General features: G+C 41.3%; 1 protein-coding gene across 1 annotated transcript; it reads left to right on the top strand.

Annotated features, from left to right (window-relative positions):
- Window positions 1-3,498: 3,498 nt before the first annotated feature.
- Window positions 3,499-22,737, top strand: LOC311488322 (abl interactor 2-like). The gene is made up of 9 exons (XM_084544951.1): window positions 3,499-3,624; window positions 9,102-9,278; window positions 11,884-11,987; window positions 16,150-16,302; window positions 19,073-19,197; window positions 20,100-20,264; window positions 20,348-20,428; window positions 20,508-20,693; window positions 21,037-22,737. The coding sequence occupies exons 1-9, from the start codon at window positions 3,562-3,564 to the stop codon at window positions 21,210-21,212; spliced, it is 1,230 nt and encodes a 409-aa protein (XP_084401077.1). The 5' UTR covers window positions 3,499-3,561; the 3' UTR covers window positions 21,213-22,737.
- Window positions 22,738-25,243: the final 2,506 nt, after the last annotated feature.

The following is a 25,243-nucleotide window of genomic DNA, read 5'->3' as shown; positions in this document are numbered from 1 at the left end:
GTTTTGGGAAGTTTCGAGAGTATTTGTGTTATTACTCAGTGAACAGCAGTAATGTGTCTTGTAGAGCAGAGTCTGACTTCATTAAAAAAAAAGAGGTCAGAGGAATCAGAGCGTGCATATGTTTCCATGTAGATGTGATATGATTCATGTACTTAAACTTATTTAGAAAAGAAAAAAAAAACAACATCTGTGTGTTTGTCCGTGTGTGTGTGAGTGTGTGTGTGTGTGTGTGGGTGTTGCTCTGCCCTCGCCTCAGGCTAAAAAGAGGCAGGCCTCCAACTAGGTCACTGCTAACAGGACATCAGATGGCTGATGGAGACAGGAGAGGGGAATAGATGAGATATTAGGATGATGAGATAAATAGAAAAACGGTGGAGGAAAATGTGGAAGAGAGAAACAGCGTGGGCAGCGATGGAGTAGAAGCAGGCGCAAACATCTATTAAGGAAAGAAGGATGGAAAGAGGATAAGACTGGAGTGTATCTATCAATATATACTCCATACTTCCATACTTGGACTGCCAACTGAACCGAAAATCTGTCTTCTGCGATTCTGAGTTGATTCGCAATTGGCCAGAAATCTATTAGTGAAAATGAACGCATCCTAATATATCAGTCCTGAACTAAATCTGAAGAAGAAGCTTTACTGTCGTCGTCGTACGAGAATAGAACGAAATTTCGTTTGGCAGCATCTCTTGTAGCAGCTACATGTCACAAGTATAGACAGAATAAAGGTTATATAAGTAATAAATAAGACTGGATCAGAAAGGTGCCAATTCAGCTGTGTGCTCATTGTGGAGGATGTAGTTTGTGGTGCTGTTAAAGTGGATAGGTACTAGGGATGGGCGATAGGGATTTATTAGCCTGACGAGCCAGACCCACATTAAATGTAGGGTCTGGGCACTCTCCATAGACGGGGCTCAACCGGAGGGGTGGGATAAACGGTTGTCTTTCAAACTCCCTCTCCACGCAATAGGATAGCGCTACAACCAATCAGAGCAACGAAGAAGGTGACGTAGTCAGAGCGACGGAAAAGAGAGCTCCTTTCTCAGAGAAAAGCTTAACTTCAACTCTTTCAGAGTGGCGGCCAAAGCCGATTCGAAAGAAAGTTGTTCGCTAGCAGCAGCCATCGCTCTGGTAGTTCTAGCAGGACGGGGAACTCACGCGTAATTCACGGAACTTATGGTCGCAGGTCAGTCGTCATCATGTTAAGCCCGCCCACCGACTCGTGATTGGCCCGGTCCATCTTGGATTTTTCGAAATCTCAAGTCAACGGAGAGTAACTAGACTGACCCTGGAAGCAAATGTAATTTGCTGCCGCTAGGGGCGCGTCTAGATTCTAGGCTAGGTATTTATCACAGTAACGATAAAAATAACGATAAATAAACACCAGTTCAGCCTAATCTTTTTGACTATAATGCATCAACAAGTTTTATCTGAGTTGTTGTTTTTTTACCGGACTCTTTGGATGAAGTCGACGCTGCTTCTGCATCCTTGCGCATTTTCTGTCTTTCTTCATATTCTGGTTTGTGCTTGTGTTTGAGGTGGTGGAACAAATTACTGGTGTTACTGTCCTTTTTATGCACTATTTGTTAGCAAACCTTGCATGTTGTAATTTGCTGCTCCGCATCAGACGTTTTAACCCCTTCGTGCCTAGTGTCGCGAATTAGCGACGCACCCTTTCCGTTCAGACTTCAGCCGAAATAACGCATGTGATCCTCCAGTGTCGGTTTGTGCTCATTCAAAAACCTTTTGCGCGCACTAGTTTCTCGTAGGACCGGCCGGAGTGGTAAGCAGAAACACAAATATTTAATTTCTTTATATAATTGAAAAATCAATTCAGGCGTTAAGGAGTTAAAACCAAACCAGTTTAGGAACGAGCTCCTCGCTGCCCGGCGTATCTGCTCCGCCTTCCGCCATCGTCAATTTGTCAATATTCCACACGTGTTGGGCTGCGAGTGTGTCGCTCACACATATATACGTCATCTATGGGAATTTATCGTTTTTATCGCGGGATGACATATTCTTACCGTGGGGACGATATATCGTAAACGATGAAATATCGCACATCCCTAATAGGTACAATTACTAGTTCTGCAAACCGCAGCCTACAAAAGGAAAACACAGTCTGTGATTAAAAAAAAAATTTTAAAAAAATGACCTTCTTGAAGTTAAGATGTAGTGCCTGACTGCTAAATTAAAAAGCATTGGTTTTCACTAGTGTACCATATGTTTCTACAGCCTTACTTTACACTGAGACTCACAAAAGTTGAACAAAACAGATGAGCAACAAAGCATAGCGGGTGTCGGTGCAATCAGGTAGCATTTTAGATAAAACGCACACATGCTGACTTAATTTTACTCAATTTTTTTGAACACTTGAACTGAGCGAGGACTCCACAGTCACAACAACAGACTGTCAGAAACAGCAGAAATGTGCGTTTGTCCTCCTTATGTTGCGTTCTCACATGATTTATTACGCGTGGCTTTTGTTTTTACTCTGTAACGACTGTGCAGCTTCCAAATGCTGCAAAGTGTAATACTTAAATCGTGCTGCTTTACCACGTAGCTCCCTCAGCGCCATCGAATGCTTTTCTTTAACAATTATGTAATCGAAGAAATCTGATTTCTTTCAGCTCTGACTATGAATGTAGGGCTCTGGGTCATCTGAACCTATCACACAAACTCTGTGTGTGTTGTCTGCTGTGATATTGTCTACGTGTACTCTTAAGTGTATTGTGTGTGTGAGAGAGAAAGAGAGAGAGAGAGACACACACACATGGGTGTCAGTGTGTTTCTTGTCAACCTCAGGCATGAATGAGTTTGCACTGACCTACATCGGGTTCAGCAAACATGCACACGTGTTGGTCCTTCCATAGCTGTGAGAGCCGTACTTGGTGTCACACAGTCCACACCCCAACGTAGCCCGTCACAGGTGAAGGACTAACCCCTCACCTGAACCCGGAGCTCCACACACTCCTCTGGAGGTCCGCCTCAAAATCAGGATCAGCTGCTCCTCACTCCGCAAAAAATGATCAGGCAGACTCCCTCCCTAAACCGTCCCTGTTGTCGTGTTATGTACACATACAGTAGAGACGCACACACACGGAGTTACTCACGTACTGATGCACACTGACACGTGCAGCCATGCAAACACACACACACACACACACACACACACACACACACACACACACACAGTCTGTCTCTCTGGGTAAAATGCTGAACGTGACATTCCAGCACAAATCATAGGAACCTTGTGTATGTGCTGAATGTATGTCTTTGTGAGGACCAGTGTTGACGGTTTTTGCTGGTTCGATATGGAAGGAGAGCATGGAACCGCTAAAATAAAACAAAATGCTTAATTAAAATGCAATTAGCAAATAAATATCTCAATAAAACAGTAGCGTAAAACAGTGTGACTCCTGTTCTGAATGTGTCTTCTCTCTGCGTTCGCAGTCCGCAGACAAGGAGCGAGCGCTGGAGGAAACGAAGAGCTACACCACCCAGTCTCTGGCCAGCGTCGCCTACCTCATCAACACGCTGGCCAACAACGTGCTGCAGATGCTGGACATCCAGGCCTCGCAGCTGCGCCGCATGGAGAGCTCCGTCAACCACATCTCACAGGTCTGGTGGTGGTGACCTTTTTAGTTTCTCGCTTCATTTGAGGAAGACTCATGAAAATCAGTTTACTTTCCTGTTATGGGACTATACAGAGGTACGGGTACATATATAAAATCACACGCAGCTGTTGTATGCGTAGCGAGAGAGTTCACGAGTGAAAGCACAAAATATGTAATCACGTATGCATGCAGGCGCATTTATGTCCACCGCCCTCTGGGTGTTAACGCTCCTCACTGCGTAAAACGCCAAACGCTGAAGCCCAGAATTTATCTCAGGAGGATTTTTGCACTTAAAAGAGGGGAAACAAATCCAGAGCATGCAACAGTAATAAACTACAGAGGGGTAAATGAACAGTGAAACGTGGTTAGAGTGCAGAAACGTGTCTTCTTTTTGTCTGGGCGCACAGGATGAATATAGACTGTGATGGTAAGTTCTTTAGGTGGAGAGCATCTTGTTAGCGGATCATCTTTAAAGCAGATGTAATAAATATTTTTATGACAGTATATGGAGGGACATGTATTACCAGCTGAATGTGCAGCTCTTCTTGGCTCTACAGAGGTTTATAAAGAGCTTCAGCACATTTTTTAGCTGCCTGGCTAAACAATTCAAACTATTTTTGTTACACTCTCTGCTGGTTTTCGACATCAACAAGGAGACAATTAGGGGTGCACCGATCCGATATTGGGATCGGATATCGGCCCCGATATTGACAAAATAGCTGGATCGGGGATCGGAAAAATGAACAGATCCACGGGCCGATCCAGTTTTAGTTTTTTTTTGTTGTTGTTTTTTCCTCCGTCGCAGCAGATCCTACGTCATTCGTTGGCAGCTCGTGTGTCGCATGCTGGAACGAGTTGGAGATCCTGTGTAGTAGTCCAGTAGGTGGCGGTATATGTCGTGAAGATATGATCCGCCATTAAACAGAAGAAGAAGAAGAAGAAGAAGGAGTTGGAGCATTTAAGCAACATGGAGCGAGCCAAAGAGTCGGCTGTGTGGAGATATTTCACGCTTGCCACGCCAACTAGTTCGACGGCTGTTTGCAATGTTTGGTAACTTGTTTGATTACTATTGTATGTTTGACCAATACACTATTTTGTTTCTACTACTGCATTTTATTTTAAGAAGTTTGATTACATTCTATTTTCGATTTGGATGCACAATTGTTCTTTAAATAACAAATAAATAAGTATTCAATACATTACATCTGTGTTATTTTGTCTTAGTTAGGAAAGTCTGGTGCCTTTAGTTTCTTCTACATGGTGGAAGGAAGGTATAAGGTGGAAGGTATGCAGTTTATTATTACCGTATTTTCCGGACTATAAGGCGCACCTGAATATAAGCCGCACCAGCTAAATTTTGGGGAAACTACAGATTGTGCCATATATAAACTGCACCCGACTATAAGCCGCACCCAAGCCGCTGGTGTTTTAATGTTTAATTACCGTAAGGGTTTCTTCTACCACGGAGGGGATTGTCGGGACAGAAATGACTGTTTGGAAACGCAAAGCGTCCCATTTATTTACATTTGAGAAACATAAATCTTTCGATCAATCAAACAAAAAATCAGTCGATCAAACTTTCACATCTTTGACATTACAAACAGCATTCGTGCAGTGCACAAATAATACAACGGTGCGCTCCTAGCACACTTCCTGCAGTCATAGTACCGTAGTAGTGCAGTATAACAAAAAACAAAGCTTACAACGCTTGACGAGGCAATAACGTTAAATGGCTACATTTAGTTTGTTTTTAAAAGTGCTTGCCTGTAACACAGCAGCAAAAGTGCAGTAACCCTGCTCAACTAAATAACCAGCATCTTTTTCGAAAACAGCCAACACAGCAGTAAAGGTGCAGTAACACGGCCGTTTACTGTATCAAAATAACCAGCCTACTATACCAGAAAAGTCAGTTCTTAATCCTCGTGTCATCGTCTATGACATGATAGTGCGCCCCTGGTGACCGTTAGCTGTAAAAATCCATCCGCCGTTGTATGAGCCGCAGGGTCCAAAGCAAGTGACAAAAGTAGCGGCTTATAGTCCGGAAATTACGGTAACTCAACAATGGTATCGGATCGGTATCGGGTATCGACAGATATACAAAGCCCAGGCATCGGTATCGGTATCGGGACTGAAAAAGTCGGATCGGTGCATCCCTAAAGACAATGTACAGTACCTGGATAATACCAAGTCTGCTGGTTTTTGCTTCACTCCTAAAGGATCACCTGCATCCTAATGTATGTTTGTTTCTTTCTTAGGAGTTTTACTTATTCATCGTATCACTCCATGCAGTATTTGTTTTTCTCAAGTGCAATACTCCTATTGGAGTCTTCAGTATTCATGATATTCATGAAGTCTACAGTGTGTATTCAGTTCAGCGCCCACCATTACTATATTCTTTTTCTTTTCTTTTTTAAACTTAACAGACATTTCTCTTGGGGATCAATAAAGTCTTAACTTTCTTATTTTAATCTTATATTTTCTTATCTTATTCTTATCTGGTCTTTATCCTCTCGTCTTTTTTCTAATCTGGTTTTATCTTTATCTTGTTCTTATTCCTATTCTCTCTTATCTTTATCTCATCTTATCTTAATGTAAACATTACCTACTCCTCTATCTTTATCTTAACCAATAGGACAACAGAACACAGATATATATACGTAGTTATTGAGTTTACTTAAGTGGCAAAGAAATGTATTTCTCTTGTAGGGTTTCACTAAATCCAATAAAATTACTTCATTCGACAGCAACCACCTTCATTTAAATGCGAAATCTGGGAAGACAAAGACAACACATCTCTTCATTTGGTCAGACAAATAAAACCACCTGTAGGTGTGTGAGTGTGAGGCATCGCCAGTGATCCGGTCACACTTACACAACACTCTCTGCACACCCACACACCTCACACAGCAGCTGCGTCCAACATATTCATATTCCTAGACAAGCCCAAGCTCAAAAACCTAAGCTGACGTGTTGCTCAGTGCTCAGCCGAGAAATTCTTCTGTAGAAAAACAAGTGCTTTCATTTTCAGCAGTCCCTTCACAGAGTAACTGTGTGCTTAGAGGAATGAAATTGTAGTTTTCAGGGGTACAGAGGGTCCATTCTCCTCCTCAGACCTCTGAATAATCAGTATAATCAGAATACTCTGCATGCAGAAATAATGAGACGCCTCTCTCTCTCTTGTTATGTCAGGCCAGGCTGTGGCTGCACGTCATAATTACCACTTTCATTTCAGCGAGACACAGTCACATCTGTTATGTAGGCGAACGATTTCGTGCGGCGAGGCTCCCTCACATAAGGAATCGCACCGAGATGATCTTCTATAATCCATTTTGCATTTCACGCTGCAGCAATCAGCCGACAGAGTCGTCGTGTAACGTGAAACACAAATGGACAAACAAACAATCTATCGCCTGTGGTTTAAAACTGACAGGGTTAAGTCTCTTAAAAATAAGGTGTGTCTTTTATTTATTATTAGTGTTTAGTTCCAAACAGAAAAGCAGTAAATCCTCTTGTATCTGAAGGTCATTTTTCATGTAACGCACCACTGTAAGAAGCGGGTGAATCTCCAGGCTTGAAGAACAGGTTTTCATCCATATTAAAATGTAGTTCTCCAAAAATACCCACAGTGTGAGAGCACAGAGCAGTGTGAAATTTCTCACACTGAATACACTTTCAGTTTTGTACCGTCAGTGAGAAAAAGACTCTAGAAATGTATCATAGACTTTTTTACAAGGTTTGGTGTTAAAGAATCTGTGCAACATTCAAAGGGTAATCAGTGGTTTGAGTAATATATATATATAAACAGCTGAAGCTTTTTTAATCAGAGATTTAGATCTTTGTCACTGTGGTGCAACATATAGAAGCAATATGTAGTAGATGTTGTATCTTAATTACAGTTTTTAGCAGCCGCTTTACAGAAGTCAGCAGTGTTTTTATCAAAGCGACGGGTTAATTTAGCAAAGAAACATGTTTATCTCAGAATTATAATCCTGAATCCAGTGATTCTATCAAATGTCATGTTGGCTCAGTGTATAGCAGCACATTAGATTCACATATCTCTATAGCTGTTACAGGAACTGAGATGAGAGGCAAATGTGGTTCAGATCACTTTCTGACTTTTCATATAGCGCCATCATCAGTTCAAAATAATAAAGCATCCGATACTTGATCCTACGAGGAAATACATTCACATCAACCTCAGCTGGACTTTGTGTTCAGTGCTAATAAGCAAATGTTAGCATCTTAAGAGGCTAAGCTAACATAGTGAACATGATTGTTACGGTCTTAAGGCTCAACAGACACATAACATATTAAGGGACGCCAGACAAGAATCGGAGGGTGTACAAAAATGTGTGTTTTATTTAAATTCAAAACCAAGAGCAGGGGACAAACAAACTCAAAGAACCAAAAAGGACTGTAGGTGCCGGCCAAAAAGAACAAAAGAGGGATTCGGACACGAGGCCAGCCCACATAGGGCCGTAGGACCCCGACCTCATCCCAACTAACTTAAAGTGCTTAAAGTAAACCTAAACAACATGAACAAAAAACGAAAACAGGACTACCGGTCACCTACAATCCAAACTAAAATAATAAAGAAATAAACCACCTGCTAAAAGTACAAAGAAGCATGGATAATACCAACACGCCGGCGTTGACGCGACGCGCGCCAGCGATGGTGAATGGTGCCAGAAAGAGTGAGCGCGAGCGAGCCCAGAGAGAGAGAGAGAAAGCCCCTGAGCCACCTCCCTCGCCTCCTTATGTAGTCTCCTCCCCTACCTGGGCACAAATGAAATTCAAGTGCTCAGCAGGCCAGGGGAGGAGTCACCAGGAGGAGACGGGGAAGAGCAGCCGCACGTAACAATGATAAACCTAAGTTTTACACTAATGTGTTTTTAGGCTCAAGAGCTGTATTTGTCAGATGCATAATGTAGAGGTGCAGAAGCAGTGAAATGAAATTGCTCCCTACTGTGCAAATTATTTAGTCATTTAAAAGTCAAATAAGATTTTAAAATAATTAAAACTGCTAATAGTTACGCTCACATGCCAGAGCTAAGGTCTGTGTGAAAACAACAGCATCAGGAAGGTGGTAATTCAACTGGATGATCAGTTTGTAGATGTAGCTGTGGTGCAGGTTTAACTGAATTTAATTAAGAGCAAAAGTGTTTCTGTTATGTAGCCCAGTTAGCTGACTAAAAGGGGGCTATCAAATACCACCACAGTACAATTCCATAGTACGACAAACCACACCCTTTAAAATGAAAACACATGTGAATCAACAGCTCTCTTAGTTATTTGAAACAAATGCTGAATACCAAGACTTTGGTAAAGATATTATTTAGTGCAGGAGGACTGTACCTAATAAACTGGCACGTTGGAACAGTGTAGATAACAGTTCACTATGAAAAGGTTGAACAAGAAACACAGTGAAAACTAAACTCTAGGTGGATTAAGCCAATTATTCTGTTCACGTTCTCCTTTCAGACCGTCGATATCCACAAGGAGAAGGTGGCGAGGCGGGAGATCGGCATCTTGACCACCAACAAGAACACGTGTCGCTCTCATAAAATCGTTGCTCCGTCCAACCCGGAGAGGCCGGTGCGCTACATCAGGAAGCCCATCGACTACAGCGTGCTGGATGACATCGGACACGGCGTCAAGGTGGGTAGAAGGTTACGCCCCACATTTACAAATGAAAGCAATAATTAAAACCAGTTCCACCACCGATTAAAGGGTACACAAAGGTAAATAAAACAACAACGACAAATCAAATGATTAAAACAAGGTGGAGTGAGCAAATTAAAAAAGAATTCCTACAAAAAGACTTTTTAGTTTATCTCTACATACTGTACATATAGTCAGATAGTGGCCATGCAAAACAAAGCAACCCAATAGTTATTGTGATTTGTTGCAGACAGCAGTAAACCCCGCCAGAATGAATATTTATGTGCCACACATTGCAAACAGGAGCACAGATTGCACAAGATTATTTCAACCTCAGAATGATTGGATCTAAACTTGCATGCTTGTTGTGCATCACTGAGCGTTAACAGTCATTGTGTGTGACCAGATGTGTTGAGTACGTGTTTGCAAAAGTGTGGAAAGCCCGTGTTAGGGACTAGTTGCATTTAATTATTAATTTAATCGCTGTCAGAGCGGCGTCACGTCCTTTCACAACAACACTTCAAGTCCTCATCTCATTTCTGTGTCCCTCTGTTTCAGCCAAGCCTTGTCCGTCTCTCTCTCTCTCTCTCTCTCTCGTCTCTGTGTTTCCAGTGGCTGCTGATGTTTGCACGATGCTGTTGCATTCTTACTAACCTCTGTACGACTGTTTCTTCTTTTTCTTCCACTCCCTTTGCTGTCATTGACGTGTTAAGTGGTTGTTGAGGTTCAAGGTAAGGATGCACAACACACCTACACGCAATATATAGAGGAAAAAACATTGAGTATCTGTAACTGAAGAGGGACAAAGGCAAAAGTCCAGTGATGAACAAAGGAAATAAATCAGTGCAGCTTGGTTTTTGTTCTATATTTTGATTGGATGACCGCAAAGTGCTACTCCACTGTTGGCTCCATTTGAGACCATGTGACGCTGTTGGCTTATAGATAAAATCACTGCAGGTGTCTGGATCTGTGCTGACATTCAACAATATTTTTACATTCAAGCGATCCCATACCACATGGTGTGTTCATATCAGTATGTTGGATTTGCCTTGTGCCTGCTAATGCTTTTGATTCTAATGAGTCAAAAAAGTAAATTCCTATTCCAGGGAAAGCAAATTCCCAGGAATAGGCAGGTGTAAGGTAGCCTGGTCGTTACCATCCTACGTTTCCGCCCGAAATTTGATTTCGGTCTGGCACGTTAGTCTGGCCCAATGTAATAGGAATCTGTCTCCGTAATGGGCGGATGCTTATTTTGAGGTTTAAAATCATTGGAGTTCCCTTAACCAATCAGCAACGTTTGGTAATGACGTATATTGTGCGCCGGAGTTCAGGCTCTTACGCTTACCACTTCCGCTTCCAGTTAAATAAATCAAACTTTTCCCAAAGCCAGTTGGAAGGAGAGCTACGACGTCCGTGCCGTTTATAAAATTGACAAGACAAGCCTCTTGTTCTGGTTTTAATTCCGTGATGCTCTCGAGAGTTGAGACAACTTCGCGGATTGGCTTCTAGCGTCTCTTCCTCCGTCGCCATTGTTGCTATGCTGTTGAAACTACAAGCTTCGCTGGACTACAAGCAACTAGGCAGGCGAGTTCCGCGTCATCACTCAACTGTTCGCTGATTGGCGGCGGTTACACGCGAACTGCGGAAGTGCAATTGGGCCAGACTCCGTGCCAGACCAAAATCAAATTTCGGGCGGAAACGTAGGATGGTGACGACCAGGCTAGGTGTAAGGGCCACATCCTTATGGCCAGATGACTGGGTTGCAACAAGTCATGTTGAGTGTTGACTGCCTGCTGATGGTGGACAAAGACCACAGAGCACCTTCAGAGGTCTTGTTCATGGCTCGTTGTTTCAGTGGCACATCATAGACCCAAAGCCCACCACAAAGGAGTATATCATCTGTACTAGGGCTGAACGATTTGGGAAAATAATCTAATTGCGATTTTTTTTCCCCCCCAATATTGCGATTGCGATTTAATATCCAATTTTTTATTTATTTTGATTTTTGATTTAAATATGAACAACACAATATTAGATACATTTAGTGTCAAATGTTCTTTCCCATAAGCTGGGCCTATTTAGAATTAAATTAAAGGCGTATGACTTGAAATAAATGACATTTTTATTTAACTGCTAATTACAGAAACATCTGTGACTTTGCCACTGTGCATTTAAAGGGAAACTACTGTTTTTTTTACAACCTGGACCTTTTTTCTAGCATAAAATACCATAGTTTACTCACCAATATCACTTTTGTTTCATTTGCACTTGTTCTGGAGATAATTAGATCAGCGTATATATCCACGTAGCGGGAGTGGAAGTGGATGATGTCATGTCTGAGCGGCGCGCACACCCGCTACGGTCGGCTTGTTTACCTGTAATTTACTACCGCTATGGTTCGTCCACAACCTCAGAGTCGGACAAATATTCAGACATGTTGTAAAAAACTAGCAGTAGCAAACTACAGGTGAACAAGCCGACCGTAGCGGGTGATATTATCGCAAATGCAATTAATCGTTCAGCCCTAATCTGTACACAATAACATCACTGGGTTCTGACATTACCTAAATGTTAACCTCATCCGTTGTGTTTGTTTCCACAGGTGAACGGCCAGCAGAACATGAAACTAGGAGGGGGTCTGTCCCGGTCGAATCCCCCAACTCAGAAACCACCCAGCCCTCCGAGGGCAGGCAAGGGCATCTTAGGGTACGTACTCAGCCGGACACTGACACTCCCATACACTGATGACTGCGCTCTCTCCCTGTCATTCACCTTAACTGATCATTTGATGTATGAATTGTTTTTGGCTGGTGTTGTGCAAGTGAGTTTACTCAGTGTACATCTTAGGTTATTTATGTTTTTGTGACCTGAATGTGTGAAATACACCTGTTTCATGTGGAGTCGTATCCCGTGTGCGTGTATTCGAATTTTCTTAAAAATGTAAATGAAAAATTGGGAAAAGAAATCCTCTTCTACAGATGCATATGTGCTCCTCTTTCTTCTGCACCGACTTTGAAGTGAGTCGTGTGTTTTTGTCTCTTGTGGAAGTACGGAGCATCCTGCGGCGAGCTTATTACAGATTTGACCCGGCAGAGGGGAATGACACACACACACACACACACACACACACACACACACACACACGCGCAGAGTGAAACGCAGTGCTCAGAGGAATAACGTCATGCGTTGTGAAAGCTTGTTGTGTTCTCTCCCCTCAAACATCTAGGTCACCCAGCTGTATCTCTCCTTCCTCCTCTCTCCTTATCTTCATCTCTGTTTCACCTCCTTTCTCCTCTTTCCTGTTTTCACTCTCTCCTCCTTCATTCATTCCCTTTCGTCTCACTTTAACCATCTCACATTGCGTCCACCTCTCTCGGCTACATCTCTTCTGATCTGCTATCTAGCCTCTATCTCTGTCTTCTCTCTCTCTCATTTTCTGGTACTGCAGACCCCAAACGATTGTATTGTAAAAGAAAATAATAATAATAATAAACAACACAACATATTAGAAATCATGAAAAAAGCCTGCTTCCACCCTCCATATCTAAATAACTTCCTAACCATTGGTGTTAGCTAGTTAGGTGTGGGCTACAACTTATTTTAGCTCACATTTCTGCTCAAAGTTCAAATTGTCGCTTTTAAAAACGAAAGCTGGATTAGCTATTAGCAGTTCACATTTGCTGTGAATGTAGGATCAACACAGAGGCTGCGCCAAAGGGTGCTAGACTTGTGAAAGTATTTATACATGTGCAGTCGTGTGTTGTTGGCATCATTTGTAATTATGCTGCTAAAATGCTACTAGCTAGCCCTGATCAGAGCTTTCATTAACAACCAGCCTGGGCAATCTGAAAGCACGTGGCCATCTTGAAATACCTGTGGTCACACCTGACGTTAAAATGCACTCTATGTGTGTCGAGAAAATTATATGTTATTTAGAGCAAGCTGTGATTTATCTCTGCCCTGACATTAATTAGTTATTTTACTACCTGCACAACGCTCAGTTTTTAACTGAAACCTGGAAGCTTCCATACGCACTGTAATTTAACAGCAGTAACATACAAATCTACAGTATTGAAGATAAATAAAGACGACGGTGATTATGGAGGAAAAGTGTAACGTCATAATGAATCTAAAACTAAGTACAGTGGTCCCTCGTTTATCGCGGGAGTTACGTTCTAAAAATAACCCGCAATAGGCGAAATCCGCGAAGTAGTCAGCTTTATTTTTTTCAATGATTATAAATGTTTTACGGTTGCAAAACCCCTCACTACACACTTTATACACTTTTCTCAATAACTTGCAAACATACCACACTTCAGTCACACTGCCAGCGATCAAAGATACTGTATATGTAAATTTGGCAAGCTGAACGCATTCTGTACTGTACAAGAGACACCGTACGAGGAGATTGATTGACAATGGTCTACAGTCCCTTAGCCAATCAGGACGCAGAAAACAATGCGCTAAAAAAATCCGCGAAACTGCGTGAAAGGTGAACCGTGTTATAGCGAGGGACAACTGTATTTCACGTCCTTGTGTTCAGATTAGAGCGAGCGATGACTCTGAGAAGGAGTATGATTTTAGATGGATGCAGCAGCCGTCAGATGCTTTAAGGAACCTTAATGTTTATCACAGTTAGCTGTGTGTCATAGATCCTGCTGCTCCAACTGGTGATAAGCAGCTAAACTACAAGCACTGACTTCCTGTTGTTTCCAGAACACTACCATGCACCTGTAGCTTTATCTCTGCCTGATCTCTTTGCCTCTTTTTTTAACCATCAATTTCAATTCTTCCACTTCATACTTTGAAAACCTTTTCTTTGCACTGTAATACACCTACAGTGATCAGACTGTTAGCTTAGCTTCATTATGCTCACACATAACCTCTATTCAACCTTTAAAATATAATCCACCTATCTATGTTCTACCTTGCAGTTCTGGTCTTTATGCTCAGATAAACTAATTAATGGTACCCATCTTCTTATCTAAGCGCAAAGTCTATTTTTATTCCCATGCCGGAGCACTAATTAAAATGCCGGTACGTTCCCATATGTTTATGTGTGTGCAGCCAGGTAAGGTAACTTGTCAGAGCCAGCTGGCGGAGCACCGTGTAGCCCTCCTGCTGGCCGTGTCGGTGTTCCTTCCTATTTCCTGAAACCTGCTGTCAGCCGGCTGTTGTATCCTGAATCTTAATAAGTGCTAATAAACATTAAAGCTACTACACAACCCATAACTCAGCAACATCTGTAGAAGGCTGTTCACCGCCGGACGTGTTATTGTTGCCCCGCGTCTTGAAACGTAATGTCCAGAAATGCATTCGAGCCAATGTGGTATCAAATAAAAATGTGTGCGCTCATAGGAAAGAAGGAACAGAAGCAGCTTAGCAGTTGGTCGGAACTAAGCTGTGGTCAGCGAGCCAAGTGCGTCGTCTGTCCCCCACACAAACACACGAATGTCCACGCAGAGACGAGGGACAAACACACAGCAGTGAGCTGGCGTCGCACTGCGATCAACAGGCCTTCGGATACGGCACACACACACACACACACACACACACACACACACACATACATCAACAACAACAACCCAGAGGAACAGTCACGAACTGTTTTCACCTTCTGTATCTTTTTTTTTTTCTGTTCTCGTCTAAAGCACCATTCAGATGGGATTAACATAGCTGACAGGATTTTAAACTTGGTGAAATAAAAGGATCTACAATAGACACGAGCGTTTGGCCTGACCTTTAAACCAAAACATCAAATAAATCTACTTAGAAATCATAGAGAATGATCACATTTTTAGTTTACTTTGGTATCAGAGTAACTCAGTGATAGTTGTCTGTATATTTGTGGGTTTGCTAATAATGATTTTACATGATTTAATGACAAAAACAGGATAACGAGCTTCGAAGAGAATATCTCGACCTGCCTGCAGAAAATTAAGCTGCAAGGAAAGACGGCTTTTGTTTCATTCTGTCTTCATTTTGGTTCCCAAACAGGCCTGAATGTTATTCACACGTGTCCTTGAAATAGGCAAATATATTTTTAAATGCCTCCATTTTCACATAAAAGCCAAATTTTGACTTCAAATTACAACGAAGTCTAATAGGAGCTGTATCAGACCGACTCCTCTTTGTCTTCACTCTGACTTTTTTGTGTTTCTTAGTCGTTCGTGTTTCCCCGTTTGTCCTTGTTCTCCGCAGTTTGGTGACGCTGGAGGAGTAAAAATACACCCCGACCTTTAAACGTGACCTTAACGAATTTCTGTGTTTCTCTTACAGCTAGAAGAGCGTAAACCCAGCCGCTACTAAACGCAGGGATATACAATTACATATCAGCCGTGATGCTATATTTGTGCCGGTGACTCTTTAACGTCACATTTGATTAAACTACAGCTTTTATTGTGGTACTCAGTGCTTTATAGTGCCCCCCGGTGTCTTCCTAACAGACCTAACATTATTTAAAAGAAAAGCCAGAAAAATGTTTAATTAATTATTATTAATCTTCGAATTTAATTAATTATATTTCAAGTTAATATAACGTTTTGTTTTGTCTCTTTATGCTGATGCTTTTACACTTTTTGGAAATTACTTTAACATTAGTATTTAAAGTGAAACCTTTACCAAAACATGCTTTATTAGACCCTTAGTATAACAGCACTGAACTGACCACAGATATATTACATATCAGAGGCAGAAATAACTTACAGAGCTGCACAGATCAGACTTTTCTCCCCAGGACTTCAACACACACTGATTGCCTTGTTCTCACATTTATGAAAGTGAACGTCCGGGTACTGAGACTGATCCACCAGAACTCCGTCTGTCTCCCCATTAACCCTGTCTCCGCTCTTAACTCTTGCACGTACAGGAAGAATTCCCCCTACAGGACACTGGAGCCAGTCCGCCCCCCAGTGGTGCCCAATGATTATGTCTCCAGCCCGACCAGAAACAATATGGCGGTCGGTCAGCTCCCTAGTCCGGTTCGCACCGCCACCCTCAACCATCGACCCCGAACATACAGGTAGCCGGGTCGGCGTGTAAACGTGGCTGCCAGAGCTGCCCCTCTGCTCTCGTGGACTTATAGGACATGTCACATCTGGAACTGAAACATTCTGTGAAAAAAGTTGATATTCAGCTCATGTACATGTCTAGTTTGGGACTAAATGTGATTTAATTAGCAACGTACAACGAATGGTGTTTTTTGATCCTAAACTAGACTGACAGATGTGTTGAAGATCACACTTGCTTCTTTCTTGGCTTATTTTAACTCCATGCTTCCATTCTTGGTATTTCCAGCTGATCTAATCGGTAAGCAAGGTGACTGAACATGAGCAAACATTTTGGATCTGCTTGAGGCTCGCTAGCTAACCAGCTGTGGCTTCAAATTAAACATTTGGACGAGAGAGTGAGATTATTCCTAATATCCTGAAATCTTTGCTCGTGATTGATCGTCTTCCTTCACACTTCACTGCTGCATTACACGTTGCTCTGCTGTCGCTTCTCAGTGTGTCTCTATTCTGCTGCTGTTCAGTGTTTTCTCTGTGGTTTTAGGTTTTAATAACTGTTCATTAACAGTAAAAGAAAATAAGGTAAGAAGATAAATGTGATTTAATTAGTAAACATTTTGCTAATCCCATTTTACAAATGTTTTTAAACACATAGATGGTACAGTACTGTTAGTATAGATAGTAAAAAGTCCAAATAGATTTTTTTTCAATTAATATAAAGTTTATATAATTTCCAATCGATTTAATATAAATGTATGAGCATTTTACAACTTTAAAATCTTCTTATTGTGCTGCTAATTCTTCTGGCTTTAAGTTTAAAAACTTCCCGCTGAGAGAACACAGAGGACTCACGCTACTAACTTTCTTCTTCCATCCTCAACTAACTGATTATCTTCTCATTCATTGACTCATCTTCAGTTTGTAGCTCTGTTTCATCTCCTCTGCAGCTTCTGTCACTGTTCGGCCTTGTTGGTGCTCTGAATGGGATGATTTTAATTTTGCATTTATTAATCTGAAAGAATCAGATTGTTTTTGGTCATTATTCAGGTCAAACTGTTTTTAAACAGCAGTGATAAATATATATGTTTAATCAAATGCTGTATTCATGCTGAATTGTTGTTCAGCTTCACTTTATTAGTTATAATTTTAGTAGTTCTCAGTACGATACATTGATTATTTACATCCTGGCTGTCTGTCGTCCAATCACGGCGCTGCTTCAGACGGTTTTTAAAATGCGTCCCATCCAATCACCACCTTAACCTCTCTGTCTCTGAAGCTCTGAGCCAATCAGATTGTTTCTGCAGCTATTTTTATCGTTGTGTAATTTCTGAACTTATTGCTGCTGTTCGCTTTGCTCTTTTTCTACAGTCGGCTGATTTCCTGCCTGTCTGCGCTTTTTTTTTTTGTTTTTGTTGCTGTCTCATCTTCATCAGTCAGCCGTCCTCTTTCCTTCTGTCTGTCTTCGCCTTTATAATCCACTTGCTTCTGTGTGTCCTTTTTATAAACTCTTAAACTGAGAAAATGTTCAGTGAAAGTGTTTCTTTTTGACAACTCAAATTTTTTATAAAACCCTGAAGACGAGACTTAATTGTGTTGTGCACTTCCAATTAGGGATCAGACAAAAGATTGTTTTCTGCTGATTATTTTATTTCTTTTTTGCAGATTGTGTAATGCACAAAAAAATGGGGAAAAACAATCCATCACAATTTCTCAGACCATAAACTCAGATGTCTTGTTTTCCAGAAGATAATAAACTTTACAACAATAAAATATAACAGACACAGACTAGAATATCTCATCAGAAAAGGAGTAATTGCTTAAAGAATTGACTAAATCCAGTTCGAGGCTGACAGATCTCTTATCAAATGTTTTATCGTGCATCACCCTTTCTGTAAAGAGAACTGAACCCAAATGAAGCACAAAACAAGCTGGTAGCTGGTAGTCAGAGTGTAACAGGTGTTTATTAAAAGGAATTGCGCTAGCTAGGTGGTGAGTGCATCTCAAGGATTGAAAACAGGCTGGAACTGAAGCAGGTACGGTTAGCAAGTGTCAGGATCACAGTCAGGATTAGTTCACAGGTCAAGAATTTTGTTGACAAATTTATAAATGGCTGGAACGTGTCTACTAGGCGACTAGTAGAGACTACAGCCTGGTGGCGTGGTAAAGTAGAAGTCCAGTATTTGTAGTTGTGGCTGATTGAGAATAACTACTGCAACCCCACATCTGACTCTGCTCCTGCGATTAAACACAAGACACACCAGAGAAAGAAACGTCAAAAGTCAGTGGAGGAGACAAAGAGCATGAGAATATTTTAGTAGTAAAGACATCCAGGCAGATTCTTGTAGTTTTTAACTGTTGTTTCCTGTGGGTGGTTTCACATTAAAGCCAGGGACGAGAATGTGGATTATAGACCAGAGTAAGTCTTCTTTGAACAGACCTGATGTTGGAGTGTTTTACAAACCAAATATTCATTCAAGAAATGTTAGTCTGAGGCTGAGAGAAAAATAATGAGAGCTCTTACTTTAAACATGTTCAACGATAGATCTAAATAAAGGTTGTAAGACAGACGGACCCTTATATTTACACTGGTAGCGTCAGAGAAGAGACAAACTGAACAGAGATAGAAAGGTTTGATAAGAGATTTGTTGGTCGAGGAGCTAAATGAATTCTGGTATTTTCCTAGTTTTGAACTGGATCCCAAATGCAACATAAACCTGTACAGGACGCTGATTGATCCCTGCTCTGTGTGTGTGTGTGTGTGTGTGTGTGTGTGTGTGAACGCAGTGGTAGCAGTGGAGGCAGCCATCCCAGCAGCAGCAGTCGGAGCAGCAGCAGGGAGAACAGCGGCAGCGGCTGCGTGGGCATTCCCATCGCCGTGCCGACCCCGTCTCCGCCCTCCACCTTCCCAGGTAACACGGGACACATGGACTTCTGCCCCTCCTGGTTAATGGGACTATTTGCAGGTGGATGGCTGCACAGTTTCTGTTTCAGAGAAGCTGATTGGCTCTAACTAACTGCAATATTAACCACATTAAAGCCTGTTCTTTACTGTTTTTTATTCCTCTTTTCTATTTTTCCGATTAAGATTGCATCCCACAAATAGCTTATTCTTTAGATGTGATGTTGCACGTCTTATTTAGCGTCACTGATGTTTACCTCACCTCCTCCGTAATCCTTCCTACCTAACTCCTTCCTGCTTGTCTTTTCTTGTCTTTCCACGTTTCCTCCCCTTTCACAAAGTCTCCCCGACCGCCGGACCAGCTAGCACCACCTCCACAGCTCCCAACTCCTCCCCTTCTCCCTCCCCTACTCCTTCCTCCTTCTCCTCCTCTTCCTCCTCCACCACAACCTTAACACAGCCCAACGCACCTTTGCCGCCAAACTCACCCCCACACCCCCGCGGCGACTCACCTCCCCAACCGAACTCACAACCGAACGCACCAGTCGCCAACACCCCCCCGCCCTCTAACCCCTCACCCAGCACCTCCGAGGTCCAGTCGGAACTGTCTCCCCTCCTTCCTCCTGCCCCTCCTCCTCCACTTTCTTCCTCCTCTTCCTCCTCTTCACCTGCTGAAGGTGAGTTTCTTCAACTACGCCTCCGTCTGTACGCTCAAAGAGTCCTTCTGTGTTTGTTTCTGTCTCCTCTCATGGTTTCCTGTCCTCAGATTTAAAAGTAGCACAGTAAGAGCTCAACAGTAATCAGAAAACTTAAAGACTTTTGAAGAAGCTTCTCGAGAAGAACCATAAAATCTACGTAATTAAGATACTGTTATTAATTTATGTGTAACGGCGTCCCTCTCTGCTGCGTCAGGTCCCATCGTCCCTCAGTTCTACAGCATGAACCGGCCTCAGCCTCGACAGCAGGCGCCACAGGTAGGAGGGTCGCTGCCCTACCGCCGCCCCCCCTCTGTGACCGGTCAGCCAATCGTGACACAGAACCAGGTCAACGGCGGTCCCTACTACAACCAGAGTCCAGGTGTGCACAGTAAAACCGCTCCACGCTGAGGTCAGATGCTTTGACGAAGGTGTAATATCTTAATTAACTTTGTGTGTTCGCAGCCTCTCCTCCGCCGCCCTCCATCCTCCAGTTCACCCCTCAGCTTCCTCTGATGGGGTTTGTTGCTCGAGTTCAGGAGTCCAGTGAGTAAAAATGTTCTTGTTTCCTGTATTAATGAGTTCTGGATCAAAATGCGTTTGTGTAACGGACCTTCACATCAAGTTTCAGACGCTCCTCCTCCCCCTCACCCAGCCAACGAGAGCCAGTCGGGGCCCGAGGAGCCCCTGTCTACTACTCCTCAGCCGCAGGAAGATGGACATGAAGAGGAGGATTCAGCTGTAGTGGAGTACAACGATCCTTATGCTGAAGAAGATCCACCGTGGGCTCCTAGAAGCTATCTGGAGAAAGGTACTACAGAGAAAGGGAGTCTTAGATGTCCCCACCACGGGACAAAACCCTGAACTAGTTGGTCCTGCTCACATTAGCATTAGATTAGCTACTTGTTTAGAAGCTGATGCATTAAAATCTTGTTTATCTTTAATATGAAAATTTAAATTAATGTTAATGTTATTCACAGTCCTTCATGCAGGTTGTTTAATAAGACTTAAGCTTGGTTTATATTCCTTTGACCAGTCTACATGGAGCCTACAACCGTGTGAGCATTAATACCCTGGTGTGTTGACAGCGTTCACTTATAAACCAAGCTTTAGTGTTAACGTTGTATCTCTTGTGTGTTTTTGTCGCCACCCAGTGGTGGCCATCTACGACTACGCGGCCGACAAGGAGGACGAGCTGTCGTTCCAGGAGGGAGCGATCATCTACGTCGTCAAGAAGAACGAGGACGGGTGGTTTGAGGGAGTGATGAACTCCACCACCGGCCTCTTCCCCGGAAACTACGTCGAGTCCATTATGCACTACGCCGACTGAGGGAGACCTCGGTTTAGTTTTCCTTCACCCGAACTAGAGAAGAAACGTTTGGTTCCGCTTTTTAGACTCACTCTAACCAATCACAATCAGGTCAGAGCTTGTGAAGAAAAAAACATAATTTTATTAATCATAGAATTGTTTATTAGAGAGAGATTCTATATCTTACCCATAAGGCCTTTTGTTGAGGGGTTCTCGTTAAGGTACCTACACTGCAATGATCCTGTTAGAGGACTGAGAGCTACTTCATTTGTCTTGGTTCTAAATTTTAAAACGACTACCTACAAGTGTAAAGACGACGAAGCCTTGTTGTGTTTCCTCTTCTTCCTCTTTCCAGTTAAACTCAAAGAAGCAGTGAAATGTGACGAGACTGCCATCATCTGTTTTATCAGCCGTGTGACAGCATTTCTGCTCTGAGCTCTGTTTTTCCTGTACAGGCTACTACACTCATTATGGAACAGAATCATGCATGCAGGTGTGTTTACTGACAGACTGTATTTTTTAAACTGTCGGGTGTCATCTGGCATTTAAGATTTGTTAGTAGTCCGTAGATAGATGTCTGTCAAGTCTCTTAAGAAGCAATACATCAATAACGTATACCCAGCCACTCTGACTAAAGCAGCTGAAACAGCAATAACCTTAAGACTTAACAAACCCTTTGGGTGACTAGAGGTTTTATATTGTGTGACAACTCCCACAACTCCCACAACTCCTCAAACACCCCAACAGATTCAGATTCCTTCTCATCACAAGAAATTTATTGAAAGATTCTGATGTAACCGGTTTGTTTTCTCACAACACAACAGACATGAAACCGTCCCAATACATCCAGCATGGTTCAATGTCCATAAATGTACTGATAAATCACAGAAGATGCTCAGTTGTTGAAGTTTCTGTAGCATCAAACTAATCTGCTGCTCTACGTTCATGGAGATCCTGCAAAAAAAAAAAAAGAAGAAGTAAGACATGCCAAAAAGACCAAGATCAATTTTACGTTTAATATGTGCAGGAAAAATAATTTCCTGTTCATTGTTTTTATGATCAAAATATCATTTGACCTTTGCCTTAAAAAAATATCTTCAGCCACTTAAATAGTTTGAAGTATTTGATTATATTGAGCACTTAAACTAGAGGTGAAGTGAAGGACGTTGATCAAACAGAAACAAACTCAGTGAAGGTGTTAGACCATTTTTTTTTTAATGTGTAGTTTTCAGTCAGAGCTCAGATTCTCTCGTGCCATAAATTTCTTCAGCATCAGTTTCCTTAAAAAGTAAAACATGTTTCTATGATGTGAAGCCAGTGAGCCTCGTAGCTGAAATGTTCTTCTTAGTTCAGTGAACACGGCAGCACAGAAAAAAGGAACAAATGACCTTAAAGTACATGTGTAGAAGTACAGCCAAGTATTCTTGGTTTGATTCTGACAGTTTGAGGATTTTTACCCAGCCTGTGTCTTCTAGTTATTAGTTTAATTATTCTGTTCTGAGAAATCAGATGAATTTAGTTCACATGTTTATTTAAAGTTACATAAAGCGAACTACACTGCTAAAGTCAGAGCACCATATCAAGTGAGAGCTAGCTTTAAACACTTCACAGCTATTGAGTCACATAAATCGTTGCTCTGATTAGTTGTAGGACTATCCAGTTGCCTGGAGAGGTACCTTTTCCTCTTTATTGGTTGAAACACGCCCCATAATTAAATCCAAATGATGTCTTACCAGACTAAAATTCTAGAAAGAATTGAGTCCGGTTAAAGCAGGCTAAGCCGCAGCTAGCCGTAGCTAAAACTAGAGCCAAGCTGAGTGGGATTTCCACATCAAAACATCAGTTTTATAAAATGATCTTCACTAAGTTATTGCACATAAAGTTAGGCAGCAGCTAAATCAGCTCATGGTGGAGAATGGGGCAAAAAAAAACAAAGCTCCAGCTAAAAGTAGCTAGCTTAGCTTATCTCAGTAGCTGCTGTCTTTATTTTTTAATACCATGAAGATCAGTCATTAGGTGTTTACACGGCCTTTAAATCACTGACTTGCATGTGAAACATATATAAATATAATGATATTTGAAGCACTTGACTCCTATAAGCTATAAGCAGTAAATTATAATTAAACTAAAGCCAACTGTTTAAAATAAACTAAATTTATTTAAATATAACCAAAGGCCAAGTTCACTTTATGCAGTTTTTACCCTTTGTGTGAGTTTATGGCCTAAAAAATAATAAAACAAGCAAGCAAAACAATTTACAACAATATTAGTTCTAAACTATATTAGATATATGAGTTGAACTAGAAACTATCCTGATTAAAACCTAAGATTTCCCTTTAAATAGTTATTTTAAATGGGGGTTAATTGTTTTTGTTTTTTTTGAAGATATTTCTTTTAGTTTTTCATGAAAGCATTGAAGCAATACCAGAGTTGAGCTCCTGTCGTGGTGCAGAAGAGTCTTAAACATCAAAACTCACCTTTGATAAGTGAAAACGGATGATAATTTATGACTAAGTTATTGTCAGACCCTCTAGTGAAGCTATTGATCAGCTGATACCAAACTGCACCAGGAAACTGAAGTATTCATCTTGAATTAACTCGTATTAGAAGCTCTCCCCCCTCCTCGACCTCTGAGCCTTTATGTTTCACCCTGTAGTCGTGTAGTGACCCCAACAAATCGCCAGGTGGAGATTCTGGACCTGTTGCCAGTTGTGAAGTTTACAGTATGTTTGCCTGCATGCCTGATATACAGAATATAACTGACATTTTTATTCACCGTGTTTTCATATTCTTTGTATTTTTAATTTTTAATTTTTTCTTTTTTTTTCACCGACTTGCTTTAGTCTCGTCCGACCAGCTGGAGGTTGTGATGTTGTTGTGCGGTGTCTCGGTTTTATGGCCCTTTAACAGAAGTCCTTTGTTGATGGACTTTATACTGACTCTCAGACGGAGGCGGATACTTTTGTGTGTGTGTTGTGGTGTGAATGCAGATGTGTGTGTGTGTGAATCAGTATGAACCAAACCTTCCCTTGTGGACTGAAGTGACTGTGGACCTGAAAACAGCGTGTCCTTGTTGTACAGTTTTATTTAACGTGGAATCTTAACGACAGAAACCAGAGTATGTTCAGTCAAAGTTTGTACCTTTATCATCTTACAGAGAAAACTATAGCTACAGCACTTAGTTTGGCGGCAACTATTACTTGTATTATCTGTATGTTCTTTTAAAAAACAACTGATTAATCATTTGGTCTATAAAGAGACAGTAAATAGTGAAAAACAACATTACAAAATAAAAAAGTAGAGAGTCTTCAGCATTTTATTTGCATACTCTGGCTTTTGTTTCTGCCTGCATCATCCCTTTAAAGTGTGGACTGAACAATTACATGATCTGTGAAATGTTAAGCTTCTCCGAGCCAGATTATTATTATTATTATTATTATTTTTTATTTTTACCAGGACCCTTCTTCAACTTGTCTTTTATTGCTTTTAATTTTTACCACAAAACCACTTTTACAATGTATTGAATCGGTGGAAATTAAACTGAAGTATAAGCTGTAAGTTTGGATCGCTTCCCGTGAACCTGAGAGTTTATTGCTTTTATTAAAATTCTTCTTCACAGTCTGAAGGATCTTTCCTGCTAGAAAACGGCAACCGGAGAAAAAGAGAACCACGCCTGAAAGCACATCACGCTTTTGTAAGAAAGAAGTAAAGTGTAATTATTCAGTAAATGTTTTAACAGCCTGTCTGTGTCGCTCTTGTTTTTCTATCAGACGTTTTAAAAAATTGTAAGAGCACATGGGAGGTTAGAAAGTTTACTCACAAACATGATTCAAAAGCACAACAGTAAAATAATCTTTAGTGCACATTATTATTTATTATTTTATAAAGTATACAATTAAAACCAGGTACAATAAATACAGTGAAATATAATAAACAGCATGGTACATTCTTGTCCTATGACTCATTATGATTTAAAATCAATATAAACACAATAACTCATAATTATTCATTAAATATTATGTTTAAATATTGTGTTTTATCTCAAATTAACT

Source organism: Chelon labrosus, assembly GCF_963514085.1.
Source record: "Chelon labrosus genome assembly, chromosome: 5".
Classification (NCBI taxonomy): domain Eukaryota; kingdom Metazoa; phylum Chordata; class Actinopteri; order Mugiliformes; family Mugilidae; genus Chelon; species Chelon labrosus.
Note: the sequence above shows the minus strand (reverse complement) of the source record. Positions and strands in the feature narration are given on the sequence as shown.